Below are 16340 nucleotides of genomic sequence, written 5' to 3' on the forward strand. Positions count from 1 at the left end.
AAACAATGGAGCGTGCAGGGAGATACAATAGATTTCCTTTAAATACAGTCATTTTTTTTTGGTGAGGAGAGGGCAGGTGCAGAACTGTTCTCCCCACTCTTCCACCCCCAATCTATAGTGCTGTAGGTAGGGACAGGGGGAAAAAACCAGTTAGCAATAGCTTGCCACTCTGTGTGTGTGTGTGTGTGTGTGTGTGTGTGTGTGTGTGTGTGTGTGTGTGTGTGTGTGTGTGTGTGTGTGTGTATGACAGAGAGAAACAGGGACAGAGAGACAGAGACAGAGTGAGAGAGATCCAGAAAGAGAGACTCAGAAATAAAGTGACCCAGAGAGAGAAAATGAGTGAAGAGAGATTTAGAGAGAGAGAGAGAAACTCAGAGAGACCCAGAGAGAGAGAGACCCAGAGAAAGAGAGAGACCCGGAAAGAGAATGAGTGAAGAGAGACCGAGAGAGATAGAGAGAGAGAGAGAGAGAGAGAGAGAGAGAGAGAGAGAGAGAGAGAGAGAGAGAGAGAGAGAGAGAGAGAGAGAGAGAGAGAGAGAGAATGAAGGTGGTTATTTATGGGGGGTCTTTGTAGAGCCTGTCCTGGCTTCCTCTACAAGGACCCAGAGTGAATAACAATAGAATGTAAGCAGAAGCTTCCAGTTTCCCTTCTGCATCATCACTGAAAGACAATGTCTGTAAAGAAATACAACTGAACTTAGCTAATTATCTGTGCATCATGGCCTTGTCATTTCATAGGTTGTTCTGCACATCTGCATCAGTGGGGATTGCCATTTCAGAAAATAAGCTCTTATGGAGCAGAGTCTCTTAGAGTTCCACCCACCCTGTAATTCACTTATTCCAGCTCTATGTGCCTCGGGGTACATAATAAATAGTTCTCTGTGAGGAAGGTCCTAGGGTTATAAATAGGCAGTTCAACAGGAGGTGGCCCTAACTGCTTTGCTATATGAAGAAGTCTGCCAGCTTTACCCCGCTGCAGCCTGGGAGTTCACACTCTTCAGAGCTTGAGTAGGCCAAAAGATGTGAAGCCAGTTCCATGGTTCACTTGGCTTGGATCAGTCACGTTCACAAACATGGACGCATTTGCTTGCAAATCAAATACTCCTCCTAGGTGAATGGATTGTTGCCCACAAGGTTTGGAGGAAGTGTTGGCATTTGCTGCTCTGAGTAAGATTCTCTCAGTTCCACTGGCGGACCTCAGACAGAGGCTGACTATAAATGGATCTTGACTCGAACGATCTCTATTAGAACAGAAGGTAACTTGGGTGTAGATATAATAGAGTCCTTGTCTTTTAATGGTCAACTGTTTCCCATTGTCAAGGGTTACCAACTTGTTGCTCATGGTGTAATATCCTTTCTCGGCCCATTTTAGAACTGTAACAAAAAGGGAAATTTGTGAGGAAAGGAAGCAGAAAATAATGCACATTCTAACAGTAAATAGTAGGCATGGCTTCTCAAGGCTCTTTCCCAGCCTCACAGTCAAAGAGGGGTTATGGATAACAAATTAGCATAGGCTTTCCAGTCAGAGGCATGTTCAGTTGTGGGCTTTCTTCAAGCACTTTTCTGACACTTGGGAAGATTAAACAAAGAAACAGATCATGGTGAATTTTTCTCTCTCTCTTGAGTTTTTTTTGGGGTGCTATTCATGGGGCTTCAACTCAGGAGCATAGACACTGTCCCTGACTTTTTTTTGTCAGTTGTGGGGCTTGAACTCTGGGCCTGAGTGCTGTTTCTGAGCTCTTCAACTCAAGGAGAGTACTCTACTACTTGAGCGACAGAGGCCACTTCTGGTTTTCTGGTGGTTAATTGGAGAGAAGAGTATCCAAGACTTTCCTGCCCGGGCTAGCTTTGAACCATGATCCTCAGATCTCAGCCACCTGAGTAGCTAGGATTATAGGCATGAACCACTGATACCAGCCCCAGCTTTCTTTTGAGCTTTTAAAAGCAATTTGTCCTTGAATGAAGAAAGTGCAAATTATTTCAAAATTTCATAAAATTACAGAGACCAAACTATTCAGACAAAAAAATCCTTTCTAATAATTAACATGAATATCTTGCCTTGAATTTTACTAAGTCACTAATCTACCTAGGTTAGTTTTGGCACACACAAATAAGACCCCATTTCTTCCCACCTGATTGTGTTGCTGTAAGTTCAATCTGCCTCCCACAGCAAAGGCCTAAAATTAAACAAGGAAGTGTGAAAATAAACTGTGCGTTCATCTTACTATGGGTTTTGATCTGCCATTGTAGTGGGCGCCACCAACTTGAAAGCTCTTACTCGTATTCTTGTGGCTAAGCCCGAGTACCTACCAACAGTGAGCCATTTTCTCAAGTGAGATGTTGAGTGGGTTCAAAGTGGTATGTGTGCCTGATTACAAATCTCAGCTTACACAGAGAGCTAGATTGGCTGGTGGAGGATGGGGGAGGAATTGAGAGAAGAGAAAATATTGATGTATTTGCTCCCTTGAGCTCTGTGAAAATTATTATTCAATGGTCTTTCAAGGCACAATAACCTTCCTGTTAAGATGCATCATTTAGCCGGTAATTCTAGCTACTCAGGAGGCTGAGATCTGAAGATTGTGGTTCAAAGCTAGTCCTGGGCAGGAAAGTCTGTGAGACTCATCTCTAATTAACCACCAGAAAATTGGAAGTGGTGCTGTGGCTCAAGTGGTAGAGCACTAGCCTTGAGCTGAATTGCTGAGGGACAGTGCCCAGGCCCAGAGTTCAAGCCCCATGACCGACAAAAGAAGAAAAAAGATGCATCATTTAGTAATGGAGGGGCTTTTTGCCATACTAGATGTTTCTGTTCCCACTCCCCCAAAGCCATTCCAGAAAGGGTGCTTCCTTGATGATGTTTCCACTTCTAGGTCATTTGGTTCTGTATATCAGTCCATTATGTTTATTACGTTAAATTCTAATGTACAGTTATTGCTATGTCATGTAGTTCAAGTTTGTAGCAGCAGGACCAGGTAAATCACGAGAGATTTGGGGCTGAGCTGCAGATGGGGAATATTATTGTCTTTCCACCTAACCTCTGCATATCTACTGCAATGTAGAGCACAAAGTATTATAGGGCCAATATCATTTATATCATTCATCTTTTGGGAGAATCTGAATTTCTGAAGTATATCTTAGAACAAAAATTTAGGCACTTGTGGATAAAGACCAAGGAGGAGACGATTCTGGGTACTTTCATGTCATCCAATGCAGAAGAGAATTTCAGGGTCAAGAGAATGGCTGCCAAGGACAGGGCAATATAATTTGATGTGCTCTCATAAGTATATTCTCTGAGAAAAGGAGCATATGACAGAATTATCAATGAGGAGCTTTATGTCACTCTTGACATCTAAATTCCAGTGAAGTAAAATAGGTAATGGCACCTTTACTGATATAGTTTAACTTGACAGTGTAACTTTCTTCCACATTAGCTGATTTCATATTTAAAGCAACCCTGTGAAGTAGATGAGGCAGGAAATGACATCCTAGTTAAAATACCTTGCCTACAGTCACTCAGCAAGTGGTTCATGGCTCTTGAATCGCAAGTGTTTAAAGACTCCCTATCCAGTGCTCTTACTTCCATACCACAATTCAAGATAATCATGCATATGCTACACTCACTGAAGCCCAAGCTATGTCAGAGATGAGGCAGTAGCTTCCTTTTTTCCTCTCATTGCATGCGCGCTCTCTCTCTCTCTCTTTCTCTCTCTCTCTCTCTCTCTCTCTCTCTCTCTCTCTGTGTGTGTGTGTGAGAGAGAGAGAGAGAGAGAGCGACAGAGAGAAAGAGACAGAAACAAAGAGACAGAAAAAGAAAATGTAGAACTCCATTCCAGAGTGCTCTGCTGAATTTTTCAAAAGCTGCTTTGATGGTTTTGCCCTTATGCAAATAAGTGATTTTGTGCTAGCGTACATGTTTCCATCCGCTTATAGATGCGACACATTCGCCAGCCCTAGGTTTTTTGCCAGATACAGATTTGGAGGTGGCATGTAGAATATAAGGGCTAGAATGATGGCAGAACGTCTATGGAAATAAAATCTTTCAGAGTTGAAAAGATCACAGTATGTCGTCTGTGTTACTTCATTGGAAAATCTAATGTCTTGGTACCTATTGATCTTTACAGAATGATTTTACCTTTAATTTCCCCAAGGTTGGCCTCAGTGAGGCTGGGGTTAATCATACATAGATTGACAGATGACAGATAAGACCCCCTGGGGCTCATTTATACACAGTAAAGAGGGGTTAGGAGGAGAGATGTCCCAATCAGAGGTCACTCCCTGCCACCTCTTCTCTGCTGTCAGAATAATGGTCTCTCTACCTAGTAATTCATCATTAGAATCCACCATTGAACAAGAACATAGTGAGAACACTGGGATTGTTTCCCACCTCCTTTTGTCCTTCGAAGTCCTGTCTGTGCATTTGTGCCCACTTTGAAGACAACAGACAACATTTGGGAGATGTTATAAGGAAATGTGTGATGTTATAAGTTAATGTGTATGTTGGTCTCCAGAGGAAGAGAAGGGCCAAGTCATTAGATTGCATTGATTCAGTGTTCCTTTCTTCCCCAGATGGTGGCGGAAACTTAGATGCTATAGGACTTACCACGTGTTGTTTTATCACTGGCCTCACTTATGACATGTGCTGCAGTTTGTGGATCCTGATCACCTGAAATTAAACCAAAAGAAAACTGTCAGGAAAATGAAATTCAAAATTGCTCACAGGGCTATTTGGTCTAGTTCTATAACTGTGCCTAGAGACCGTGCTGAAGTAGTTTATGTTTAAGGAGGAACAAAATGGTCAGTAATCATTCCCACTGTGGAAAAAGTTGGTTTCTAGTATCTTAATAATTGAATCAGGTATTTCATTGATTACATTTACCTAGTTATTGTTCAATACGCAGTTCCACTTTGCATAAATCAACATAGGCTAAAATCCTTGTCTTCATTAAACTTACCTTAAACTTTGCTTTTAGGGCAACCCCTATACATTGGAGGTCTTAGTGGACTCCAAAGCTACATCCATAACACTGAGCTACCAAGATGCTTTTGGTGTCTCATTTGGCTTAGCAGAATTTAGCCAGACTATTAATCATCTCTCATGTAAAATACTTGTTTCTTAATCAGAGGTGCTGGTCTTCAAAGGGAAGGGATTGTAAGGTAGGCTTTATTTTTTCAGTTATGAGCTTGTTGCACTATACAACTACTGATAATTCACGCCTATAATTCTAGCTTCAGTGACCAGCCAAGCTGGTTGCACTACACAACACATTAAAACCCGAGTTGACTTCATCTCATGTTCCCCCTTTCAATGCAGGTAATTGTAGTATGCTACTCCTTCCACACTGATAAGCAAGAGATGCGAGGGAAGAAGTTTAAGTGTCTACATTGCATAAATCAGGAAAAAAAACCTAAAGCTATTTTGCAGGGTTTCCTTGTTAATTTGAATACATGAAGTGAGCTGAGTGTTAATTTGGACTTAAGAACTCATTTGAATTTTGTCATAGACTTACAATCTGCCTGAAGTATTAACTATATCATAGGATCCTTTCCATCCCTTTCCACATCCATTAGTTATAGTACTTTGTAAGCTGTCCTTGTAACATTACAACAATTTTTTTTGCTTGTTTGTTTTTTGTTTGTTTTGTCTGGGCCTGGGCACTGTCCCTCAGCTCTTCAGCTCAAGGCTAGCGCTCTACCACTTGAGCCACAGCCCCACTTCGGGCTTTTTCTGCTTATGTGGTGCCTCATGCATGCAAGGCAAGCACTCTACCACTGAGCCACCTTCCCAGCCCTACAACCATGTTTTGTTGCAACATTTTAATAAACATTTACAGTACAATATGTGTTATTTTCTTAGGTAAACCAATGGTATACTGCTTTAGCAACATTTGATAGAGGACCTTCTATACATTTGTAGTAGATAAAATAGATCAGATTGTACCTTTTTTTTGTATATGTGCCAGACCTGGGGCTTAGAAATCAGGGCCTAGGTTTTGTCCCTGAGCTTCTTTTTGCTCAAGGCTAGCATTACTTCAGGCCTTGTTGGAGATAAGAGTTTCACAAACTTTCCTGCCAGGGCTGGCTTCAAACTGCAATTCTCAAATCTCAGCCTCCCGAGAAGCTAGGATTATAGGCGTGAATTATCAGTGCCCAGTTCAGATTGTAACTTTTTAAAATACTAAGCTATGTGCCAATGTTTTGGTAGAACTTGGTAGGGTAAGTTAACCTGAACTTGCATTCTATTAACCAACATGAGTATATTTCTGTAAGTATAGTTATGTTGAAATAATTTTTTTTTTGCTGGTTGTGGGTCTTGAGCTCAGGGCCTGTGTATTGTCCCTGAGCCCCTTTGTGCTCAAAGCTAGTGCTCTACCATTTGAGCCACAGAACCACTTTCATTTTTTTGAGGGGATTAATTGGAGATAAGGATTGGCTTTGAACCACAATCCTCACATTTCAACCTCTTGGATAGCTAGGATTACAAGCATGGACCCCAGTGCCAGCTGAAATAAAATTTTAAGAAGGAAAAAAAATCTTTGTAGATGTGTTATAATTTTTCTCATCACATATGATATGAAAGATCAGTGAGGATGTTAATGGTGTTCCTGAAGACTATTTGCAGCATCTGTAAAACCTATTCGCTTAGATCTCACTGAAATTTATAGGTAGCATGGTACTACCCTAATGTCTTTTGAGGCTAATGGCAAAGGCAAGTTCTGAACATTCACTTTGCCTCAGATAATAGCACCAACATAGAAAATAGCCCCAACATCTCTGAATGTATACATTTCTTTGTGTGCATTAGATTCACTCAAACCATAGCATTATGTTCTCCAATAACTCTCTTTCCTTCTTTGCTGCTCAGATCACTCCAGCAATTTTTGGGTTAGTTTCAGGTGCTATATTCTAAAATGAACAAGGGAAAACCTAGATAGGGTCGTAAGAGGACCAGTGGAAGACATCAGTTATATTTGGCCTGGAGAAGAAAAAGTTCAACCAAAGCTTAGGTGACATGATTACTGTCTTCAATGTCTGGACTTCTGGTATATAGGAGAAGAATTCTTTTTTTTTTTTTTTGTCGGTCCTGGGTCTTGAACTCAGGGCCTGGGCGCTGTCCCTGAGCTTTTTTGTTCAAAGTTAGTGCTCTATCACTTTGAACCACATCTCTATTTCTGGTTTTCTGGTGATTAATTGGAGATAAGAGTTGCATGGACTTTCCTGCCCAGGCTGGCTTTGATCTGTGATCCTTAGATCTCAGCATCCTGTGTAGCTAGGATTATAAGTGAACTACCAGCCCCTGGCAAGAATTATTCTTTATTTGGTAAGGCCTCCAAGACCAGAACTAAAACCAGTGAGTGGAGATTACAGAATAAAATTTGAGTTGAGGAAGAAAGACTTCTTTGGAGAAGTATAATATTTGTACTGTAATTATTAGAGTTGTTCAAAGATTAACCAGGATAGCTTATGTGGTAAAATTATCTCATCTCTAGACATATTGAGAAGAGGCCAGATGGTCAATACTGTTTTACAGAAGATTGTGCTGGATTTGAGAGGCATCAAGTTCGTTTTCTAACCTTAAGATGTTCCAGACACTCTGACTTCAAGTATAGGACAATGATTAGAACATTATCACACAGTCACATATTGATTCCAGAGAATCTGCTAGGCACTACTCCTCATGAAAAGCTGACAAATGCTAGTTCTATCAAATGATGGCTTTCTTATGTCACCACTGAAGATGCTTCCAGGCTGTATGGTTTAAAATACTGAATATACTGTAATTTCTTTATAGTTGGTATTATTAGCATTAGAGGAGCATAGACTTCCCCATAAATATGGGCATACAAATGAATTATAGGGATTTACTTGAATCATTGAAACTTTCTTGATCATAGGGATCAGAAAAAGTATCCATTTGACAATTTTATTTCTAGGGCTAAAAGGGTTATTTAATATGATCAGTTCAAAGCTTACTTTTATGCTTTTATTTCTTTTTAAGTTTTAGCAAGGATGTATTTTAGTATAAAGTGAAATAAAGGGAGACATAAAGAAATAACATTTCCTGATTAGGAAGTGAGAGTTAAAGACTCCTTCCCTTCATGTTTTAAGCATGCATAGAAATGGACAAATTGCAACCTACCTTTTTGCATTTCAAAGCTGTTTTCTTTTTGCGTCTGCTTTTTGTTTAGCATTATATCCTGAAAGAAGAATCATTGCAAAAGGTCATTTTGATAGGAGCTCTGCCATGGGGTTTTAGAGGTAACATTCATGCGGCATCTGTCATTACTCTGTGTGTGTTGTGAGGGAAGATTATTACAGAGACTAAGGTACTGTCATTAATTATATCATATGGATTGGGAGCCTATGGCTCTGACAGATGAGCTGACAGCCCAGAAATCCCAGGGGGAGAATCTGGAAACAAAATTCAGGCCTTATTATCTCTATTCCAGTGCTTGCTCCAGACCAGAGGCTGTGATACTGACCCTTCCTGTGACCTCGACCTCCCTAGCTTTGGCTTTGACAAGTATTGACAGTGCTGAATGAGGAAATGCTTCTTTCTTAGGTACTGGTATATGGAATGCTATTAAACCCAAGCATACTAGGATTCTACTATAATTAAATTGTTCTGCAAATGTAAGTTGGATCTTGGGAAAGAAATTTCAGACTATGAAAAGCCCCTCTAACATGTTAAAGTTTGTTTTCCTTTTCAATGGGCTTGAGAGATCTTGTTGATGGCTGCCTTGAATAGACTACCTTTATTGAGAATAATCCAGATTTAGGAAACACAAGTCATATTCCAATGTCACTGATGTTGGAAGGCAAATGCAGCACATCTTAGAAGATTTATTTATAAACTCAAGGGATATCGAAGGATTTAAAGGAGCTAGAGAGACGTTCTTTAACAAAGTCTGAAGGCTAATAAAGGCGAAAGAGCCTGGGTACCTATAATCCTAGGTATTTGGGAGGATGAGATCTGAGGATCACTGTTCAAAGCCAACTGGAGCAGAAAAGTCTGAGACCCTTACCTCCAACTAACTAGCAAAAAATAAAAAAACTGAAAGAAAAGGTGTGGTTCAAGTGGTAGAGTGCAAAAAAGCCAAGCCAGAATGAGAGGACGGGTACTGGGACAAAAAAAAAAAAGAGGCTGAACAAAAGGCCTGGAGATCTTAATTGGCTAGTATGAGATCACTTCCAGAGAGTGAGGCTTGAACCAAGACTAGAACGTAGGCAATTACATTCTTAAGCTTGGCTCAACTTCACCTATCTCCTGTAATCTGTACACAAAGAGGAGGAAAAAAGCAAAACTTTCACATCTCCTAGTCATCGAAGTCCTATGAGCCCTTCCATTTCTGGACTCAATTGCTCTTCTTTCGCATTCCTCCCCTAGAAGGAATGTATGCTGCAACTGTAGGTTAAGCTACCTTGGCAGGTGTGAGGGCATAAGTCACAGAACCCCATGGGGAACCTGAGCCTCAAAGTGATTACATGGGCTACAGAGCTTCAACTTTCCATTTGAGCTGAAGTGGGTGCTATGAAAACGTGGCCACAGGAAAGTGTGAGATAGTGAGCAAACAAATGACTAGAGTCTTTGCGAACACTAATGTGTGATGATTGAGGTTGAGACACTTTGAAGGCTGGGTGTGAAGGCTTGGCCAAAATAAAAACGTGAAGTCAGCAGTTCATTTTTTTATGCACCTAGCTTTGACTTTTTGTGAACTCCCCCCCACCCCCCGGCCCGGCAAGCCATACTCCCTAGAGTCTTGTTTTCTTCTTTCAGTCTCCACCTCAACAGGAAGAGAAAATCTGGGATGAGTTATTTCTCTTGAGTAGGAGGTCTAGATGCCAAGGATGGACGTAGTTCCACTGAACATGCTGTTTAAAATGATGCTCTCATTTACCCTGACACAAACCCCAAACTCCATCTTCCTCTTAAAGTGATAGCTTGTCGCAGTCTGCTGTGACAAAGGTATGTTGACATTGGGTGACCCCATGTAGGGATAGTGAGGAGAAGACTAAAGTTCTGTGAACTGAAAATTGGATGTGATGATTTCTAAAATCCTGTCAAACCCTGTGACTTCAAACCCTCAAATTTAAACTCGAAGTTGCTCTGGACTAGCCGGACAGTATCCTAGAAAGGAAGCTTGCTAATGCTAGCAGAAAGCATAAATCCAATCTAGAGTTATTCTGTAGTCACCCTATTGGGTTAAAAACAAAGGTCCCCAGCACTCAGAGTAAGAAATTTGGGGGCAATGGATATTGGCAAGGGGGTCAGTTATTTGAGGAACATTAGGTAGCTGCAGAGCTTTATCTCTAAGCATTGTGCACACCTTAGGTGCATATGGCATTGTCTAGGGCTCCACACCAGTGGTAGAAGACGAGTCCAATGCCCTCAGCCATTAGCTCACTTAGGTATGGTGTGGGAGTGCAGCTGTGTATCAAGTGACCGGGCATCCATCTGAATAAACCAACAAGCTGATCACATAATTACAGAATGTCAGAGTTGATAATACCCCTACAGACAATCTCCACTCTCTTAAACTTATTTATGAGAAAATGGAGGCCCACTAAGGTGAAATCATTCAGCCAAAGTTGCATGGCCAAGCATATTTTATCTTCCAGTTGGATTATTAACCATTGTTTTGAGTATGACTTTATTCACAGTATAATTTGCACCACTTCTGAATCTTATAAGAATCAAGCAGTTCAAATTATTTCTTAATCTGGCTAGTCCATAAAGGATTAGGGGTTTCGTTTGAACCCTAGACTAGTGTAAAGTACATGAAAGGTAGTTTTGAGCTATAGTTTTGAGCTGCATTCTGTAGGGAATAGTGACAAGAAATAAACTCTCAGTCTTTGTGAGTGTCACACACTGATGACAGTACAGACAAGTAGGAATACATTCCGAAAATGAGATCTTATTCTTTATCATATTCTACTTTTTCCACGAGAACTCATCTCCATTGGTTTATTCAGATGCTCACCCGCTTGATAGAGCAGTATCCCTAGGTTAGCCCTAAAGCAAGTTGATGGCTAAGGACATTTGATTCAGTGTTTGGAGAGGAAAATGGGGAGAGAGAGAGAGAGAGAGAGAGAGAGAGAGAGAGAGAGAGAGAGAGAGAGAGAGAGAGAGAGAGAGAGAGAGAGAGAGCATGCATACTTGATGTTCTTAGGAAAGAAAAAAAAAATTCATTGACCACACAATTCTGGGACCAAATTAGTGGAAAGGCTCTAAAAATTCTCATTTTACATATCCAGTATAGGCCACAATCATTAGTTTCTTTAAGTGCTGACAGCCTGATGGGTTAGAAGACTTCAGAACTTGTCTGTGTGTGATTAGGGTTGGCTCTAGAGTGGCTTCATGAGCAAGTGGTTTTATACGGGGTCTGGTTTCAATGACACTGAGAATACCATTACCCATTCCCTGCACCCCTTCCTCACAAAGAAGGGAAAGGTCTCACTTCCATAGCATTTGAAATTCCATTACTGGATAAGCACTGAATATTGTGTTGATTCTTGAGTCCCTACTAGTCCCCGAATAGGCAATGCCTTCACTTGTAGCTTGTCAACATGACAGCAGCCAATGGTCATTACTTTTCTACCAAGTGAAGATTGGACCATGGCAGCACAGTGGGAAGACTTAATAAAGTCTGCATAGATAGACACTGAGTGGTGAAAAAGAAGCATCTCTAATGCTGTGCTGCTCACTTATAATGCCAGTACTCAGGATATTGAGGCAAAGAAATAGCGAGTTCCAGGTCAGCCTGGGCTATGGAATGAACCCTTGTCTCAAGAAGAAAAAAGCAAGAGAAAACAAGAATCCCCACCCAAGTTGGGCGTCGGTGGCTCACGCCTGTAATCTTAGCTACTCAGGAGGCTGAGATCTGAGGATTGCCGGACAAAACCAGCCTGGGCAGGAAAGGCTATGAGACTAATCTCCAATAAGCCACCTGAAAACCGGAAGTGGTATTATGGCTCAAGCCTTGAGCTGAAGAGCTGAGGGATAGTGCCCGGGCCCAGAGTTCAAGCCCCACGACCGACAAAAAAAATCCCCACCCAAAATGTATTTTTCACCCTTTTGGTTAAACTCAAGTATAAAATGCACCCAAAGCATATACACATAAAATGAAACAAAACCAACTTGGTATATCTAAAATGGTCACTAATGTGAGTTCATGAATACATGTGTTCCCAAAGGGAAGTGTACATTCATTCTCTCCTAGAGAGACAATATTGGTTTCTATCCAAGTAGGAGTATGCACATTTCCAAATCTCCTTTTCAACATAAAGGTTTAGCTTCATTTTTGCTTTCCGTGATGCATACATGCACTCAAATTCATGCCTATGAAATATATGCGTATACTCACATACCCATGTACACATGTACACAATGCTAACATACATGTACATGCATGCATATACACACATATACATGCTTATATATGTGAGTATTTCTGCATATGTGTATAACAACTGAAACATTTACATTGCTAAATTTCAATTCCTGATCTAAAAATAATGTAGTAAAACTTTTCACTGACTTTTCTAAATAGCTGAGTGCCTTACCTTGACAAAGCCTTCAAACTGGCTTCTAATTTCTTCACAGTTCAGCAAAGATAATGATCCTTCTCCTCTCCTGCATCTTTGTAGCGTTTTCATGAATACAAAATCCTCATGCAGATTCCTTTCATCTTCTATCTGTTTTGAAATAACCAGGATAAGAAAAATATCATTCGGGAGAATGCAGCTAATGACATTTACCTCCACATTCCCTCCTGTGGCACAACAAGAGGAGGCCTTTGAAAGCATCAATAGGGAGTATTAGGAGCTATTATACTGGATCATCTCTATTTGGTACTTGCCATTGAAAAATCTACAAAAGCCAGTGATTAAGGTATCATATTATCTGTGTCTGGGGATAGAAATCACAGCTATTCTGAGGAACTTTCATCACTATATATATATATATATATATATATATATATATATATATATATATATATATATATTTAATGGGCCATAGCAGCAATAATCCATAATTGTCGAATTTCCTGTTAGCCTATAAAATACTTTTCTGCTGAGCTAATTTGCCCACTTTGTTTTAGTGTTCCTTATATAGTGCTTTCAAAAGAAGGTAATTTGTAACATGGGTCCACCAATTTTGAATTTTAATTACAATATTCTCCTTTCTTTAGAAGTACTTTTAAACAAATCACCCCTCATCCCTAGAGTTAATGAGATATTTTCTTTTCCAATGCTTTAGTAATTAATTAAATGTAAGAAATTCACTTGCATTATCACCTAATTCCATTCCATTTTCTACTTTTAAGAGTAGATTTTTAACATCATTCAAGAAAAGGTCCAGGCAGCCAGCGGTTATGGTTCTCCTTGAGGGCACATCTAAATCTTCTGGCCTATCACTATTTTCCCCTTGGAGGCCAGGCCTATTTCTAGGCATTTGATCAATAGAGGCCAGCATTCCAAACACACACAACAAGAGACCGCATTCAGAACACATCTCTTCTCAGCACTGCAACCTAAAACTTGATAATGTAATTGGTTGCTCCCATTCTCACTATATTGCCTTACACTGAGAGAAAACTTCATGACTTTAATTCTATGTCTTTGTCTCAAGAGAAGACAGCCAAAGAACCCAGAGAAAATGCAGTCATCTAGATGCTTCTGCCTGGCCATAGTTCCACGTGTGGACTTTTAGGGACAGCCAGGTACTTGATTCATTTTCTCGTATTCATCTAGGATGTGTGTTTGTCAATACAGTAGACAAATGAAAATTGGAAGCAGGGACAATCCCCATGCTGTATTTTTCGAACAATATGAAAACCCTGTTAAATCAATCTCTTCTTTTGTTCCTGCAAATCCAGTCATTTAAGAAGGTAAAGCTGTTCAGAGTGACACTGAACGGCTGGCCACTGAAGACTTGCATTTGAAGACTCACAGAATACTATCTTTACTAGAAAACTGTGAATTTGGGGACTTATCTGAAACACTATGAAATTTCAGATTAAATGAATGTACTCTTTTCCTAGGTAGAAATCCAAAATGTAAAACTCTCCATCAAAAAACAATGTTTTTTTTTGTTAAAATAAAACATTAGTTAAGAATTATAGATAGAGCTCACATAACATTACGTTTCAGATGCTGTTTTAAGTGCTTTGCCAGGCTAGACTCATTTAATCTATGGTGTGGGTATCACGACCATTTGCATTTTACAAATGTGGAAACTGAGGCATAGAAATCTGAAGTAAATTTCCCTGGATCATAGAGCTGATAGGGGCAGAACCTGACTAACCCCAGAGGAAGAATCTGAGACCCCACTGATTAGACCACAGTTGTTAAATAGCATAAAACAATCCATCTACTTGGATCTTTACCATTGCCTGTTATCTTTAGGTAGAAGTAAAAATCAACCAACTTACCAATCAATAACACCCCTGGTATCATTGCTAAAGATTTGATATTTGTCTTACCTTGTCCAACCTTCTATGAAGATACACAGCAAAAAGCGCCGATCCAATCATCTGGGTGATGAGAAAAATAGTAAGTAAATACATAAAAATTTTCATGCTAGTGGGCAGTCCAGGGGCAACCGATCGAGGAGAAGGTTGGCTGTATGTTTCGATCATTCTGAGTTTAAGTTGAAATAGTATCTTCTGACCAAGAATGTGACAGAAGCAGCATGAGAAGACTGTCAAAGTTGGCCGCCTTACTCAGGATTAGTTAAGAGCGCACAATCGTCACAGCCCACACTTCCTGGAAAATGTGCTTCGTAGTCTTCTCTCCCAGAGAAAAAGTTACGTAAAGGTTTTTTTTTTTTTTTAAATTTAAATGACACCCATATCATTGACTTCCAGCCTTTCCCTTTTGTTAGTAAAGAAGAAACAAGTTTCTTCTTCCATACATTCATTCTTGCCTTGAAATGTCTGACACTTCTTAACAGACAATGGCAGTTTTTTTTCCTATTGCTGTCTAACTTTGGGGGTTCGCCAGTTTCAAGGAAAGTGACAAATTAATCCATCAGCAATGAATTTATTTCAATTTCCATCTTACTAATATAAAGCAGGAACATGGTAGAAGGGAAAAAACCCAAATATTAACACAAATTTGGATTGTTTTTGTGACTGATGTACTACCAGGTAATTGCCTCTCAAGAATTTACTGTTTTTCATCTCTAAACTCAAAGAAATCCAGATCACTTTACAAATCAGTGGTACATGCCATGAGTAAAAAAATGTCCCAACATTTATTAAATAGAATTTAGCAGAAGAGATAATGTGGGGAAAATAGTATCATTGCTCAAAGGTAAAGCAAAATAGGGTCTTCAGGGAAAATCAGGCCAGAACTCTAGGACTGAAGTTACAGTTGATATATTAGCTTGATTTAGCTGTGTTGCCTATCTATAGTGTTCTGATCCTTCAGAAAATTGCTGATATTGACGTTGTAATTGAGGATAGGATGATAAGGAAATAGGCTGAAGTAGAGAAACTGAATTCTAGTCTTTGCTCTACCAACACATTGCTGTGAAACTCAGGGAATTCACATTCCCTCTGTACATTTCAATTTCCCTGTAGCCAAAGGGGTACATACCTACCTTGTCTAGCCCCTAAACTGTTGTGGAGATCAAGTATGTGCATGAAAGAGATTTGAAACATGTTGAGTAATAAACAAATTTAATCTGTGTGTGTGTGTGTGTGTGTGTGTGTGTGTGTGCGCGCGCACGCGTGTGCGTGTGTGTATTTGTGTGTGCTTATCCTGGTGCTTGAACGCTGGGCCTGGACACTGTCCCTGAGCTTTTTTGCTCAAGGCTAGCACTCTACCTCTTGAGCCACAGTGCCATTGCCAGTTTTTTGGTGGTTAATTGGAGATAATCTCATGGACTTTCCTGCTTGGGCTGGCTTTGAAACTTAAACTTCAGATCTCAGTCTCCCAAGTAGCCAGAATTTCAGGCTTAAGCCACCAACCAGTGTGCAGCTAATTCCTATTTTTTGTAGAGTGTGTTTAGCCTAAGAAATGAGTTTTCCCAATAATTGCCAAGTCTTTATATACTGGTTAAAATAGACAAATAGTATCAATATTTGTCTATATTATATATGGGACAGCACAAATATGCTCAGCACCTTTAGGGAAATTAGACTATTTTACTATTCTTGGTGTAGAGGGCTGGGCAGGAATGAGTTGTGAGAAGTGAGGAGAGAAATGTGGACAGGGTTCAGTTTGTTTTTCATGGTAAGAATCACGACCTTATCCTCTAGCTATGGTCAGGGGAAAAAAGAAATCTCTTTGTGAAGCCCTATGTAGAACAAATACTAATACATTTAACTTTTCTATGT

The 16340-nt window shown here is 40.0% G+C and overlaps 1 protein-coding gene across 1 annotated transcript; it reads right to left on the reverse strand.

The window, feature by feature from the left end:
- Positions 1-14752, reverse strand: Cd40lg (CD40 ligand). Its single transcript, XM_070038901.1, has 5 exons — positions 14481-14752; positions 12559-12690; positions 8135-8192; positions 4598-4660; positions 1-1374 (listed from the first exon to the last, which is right to left on the reverse strand). Exons 1-5 carry the CDS (start codon positions 14634-14636, stop codon positions 998-1000), a joined length of 786 nt encoding a protein of 261 aa, XP_069895002.1. The 5' UTR covers positions 14637-14752; the 3' UTR covers positions 1-997.
- Between the last annotated feature and the right edge of the window lie 1588 nt (positions 14753-16340).

Source organism: Dipodomys merriami, unplaced genomic scaffold, assembly GCF_024711535.1.
Source record: "Dipodomys merriami isolate MVZ:Mamm:240054 unplaced genomic scaffold, mDipMer1.0.p SCAF_3, whole genome shotgun sequence".
NCBI classification, from domain to species: domain Eukaryota; kingdom Metazoa; phylum Chordata; class Mammalia; order Rodentia; family Heteromyidae; genus Dipodomys; species Dipodomys merriami.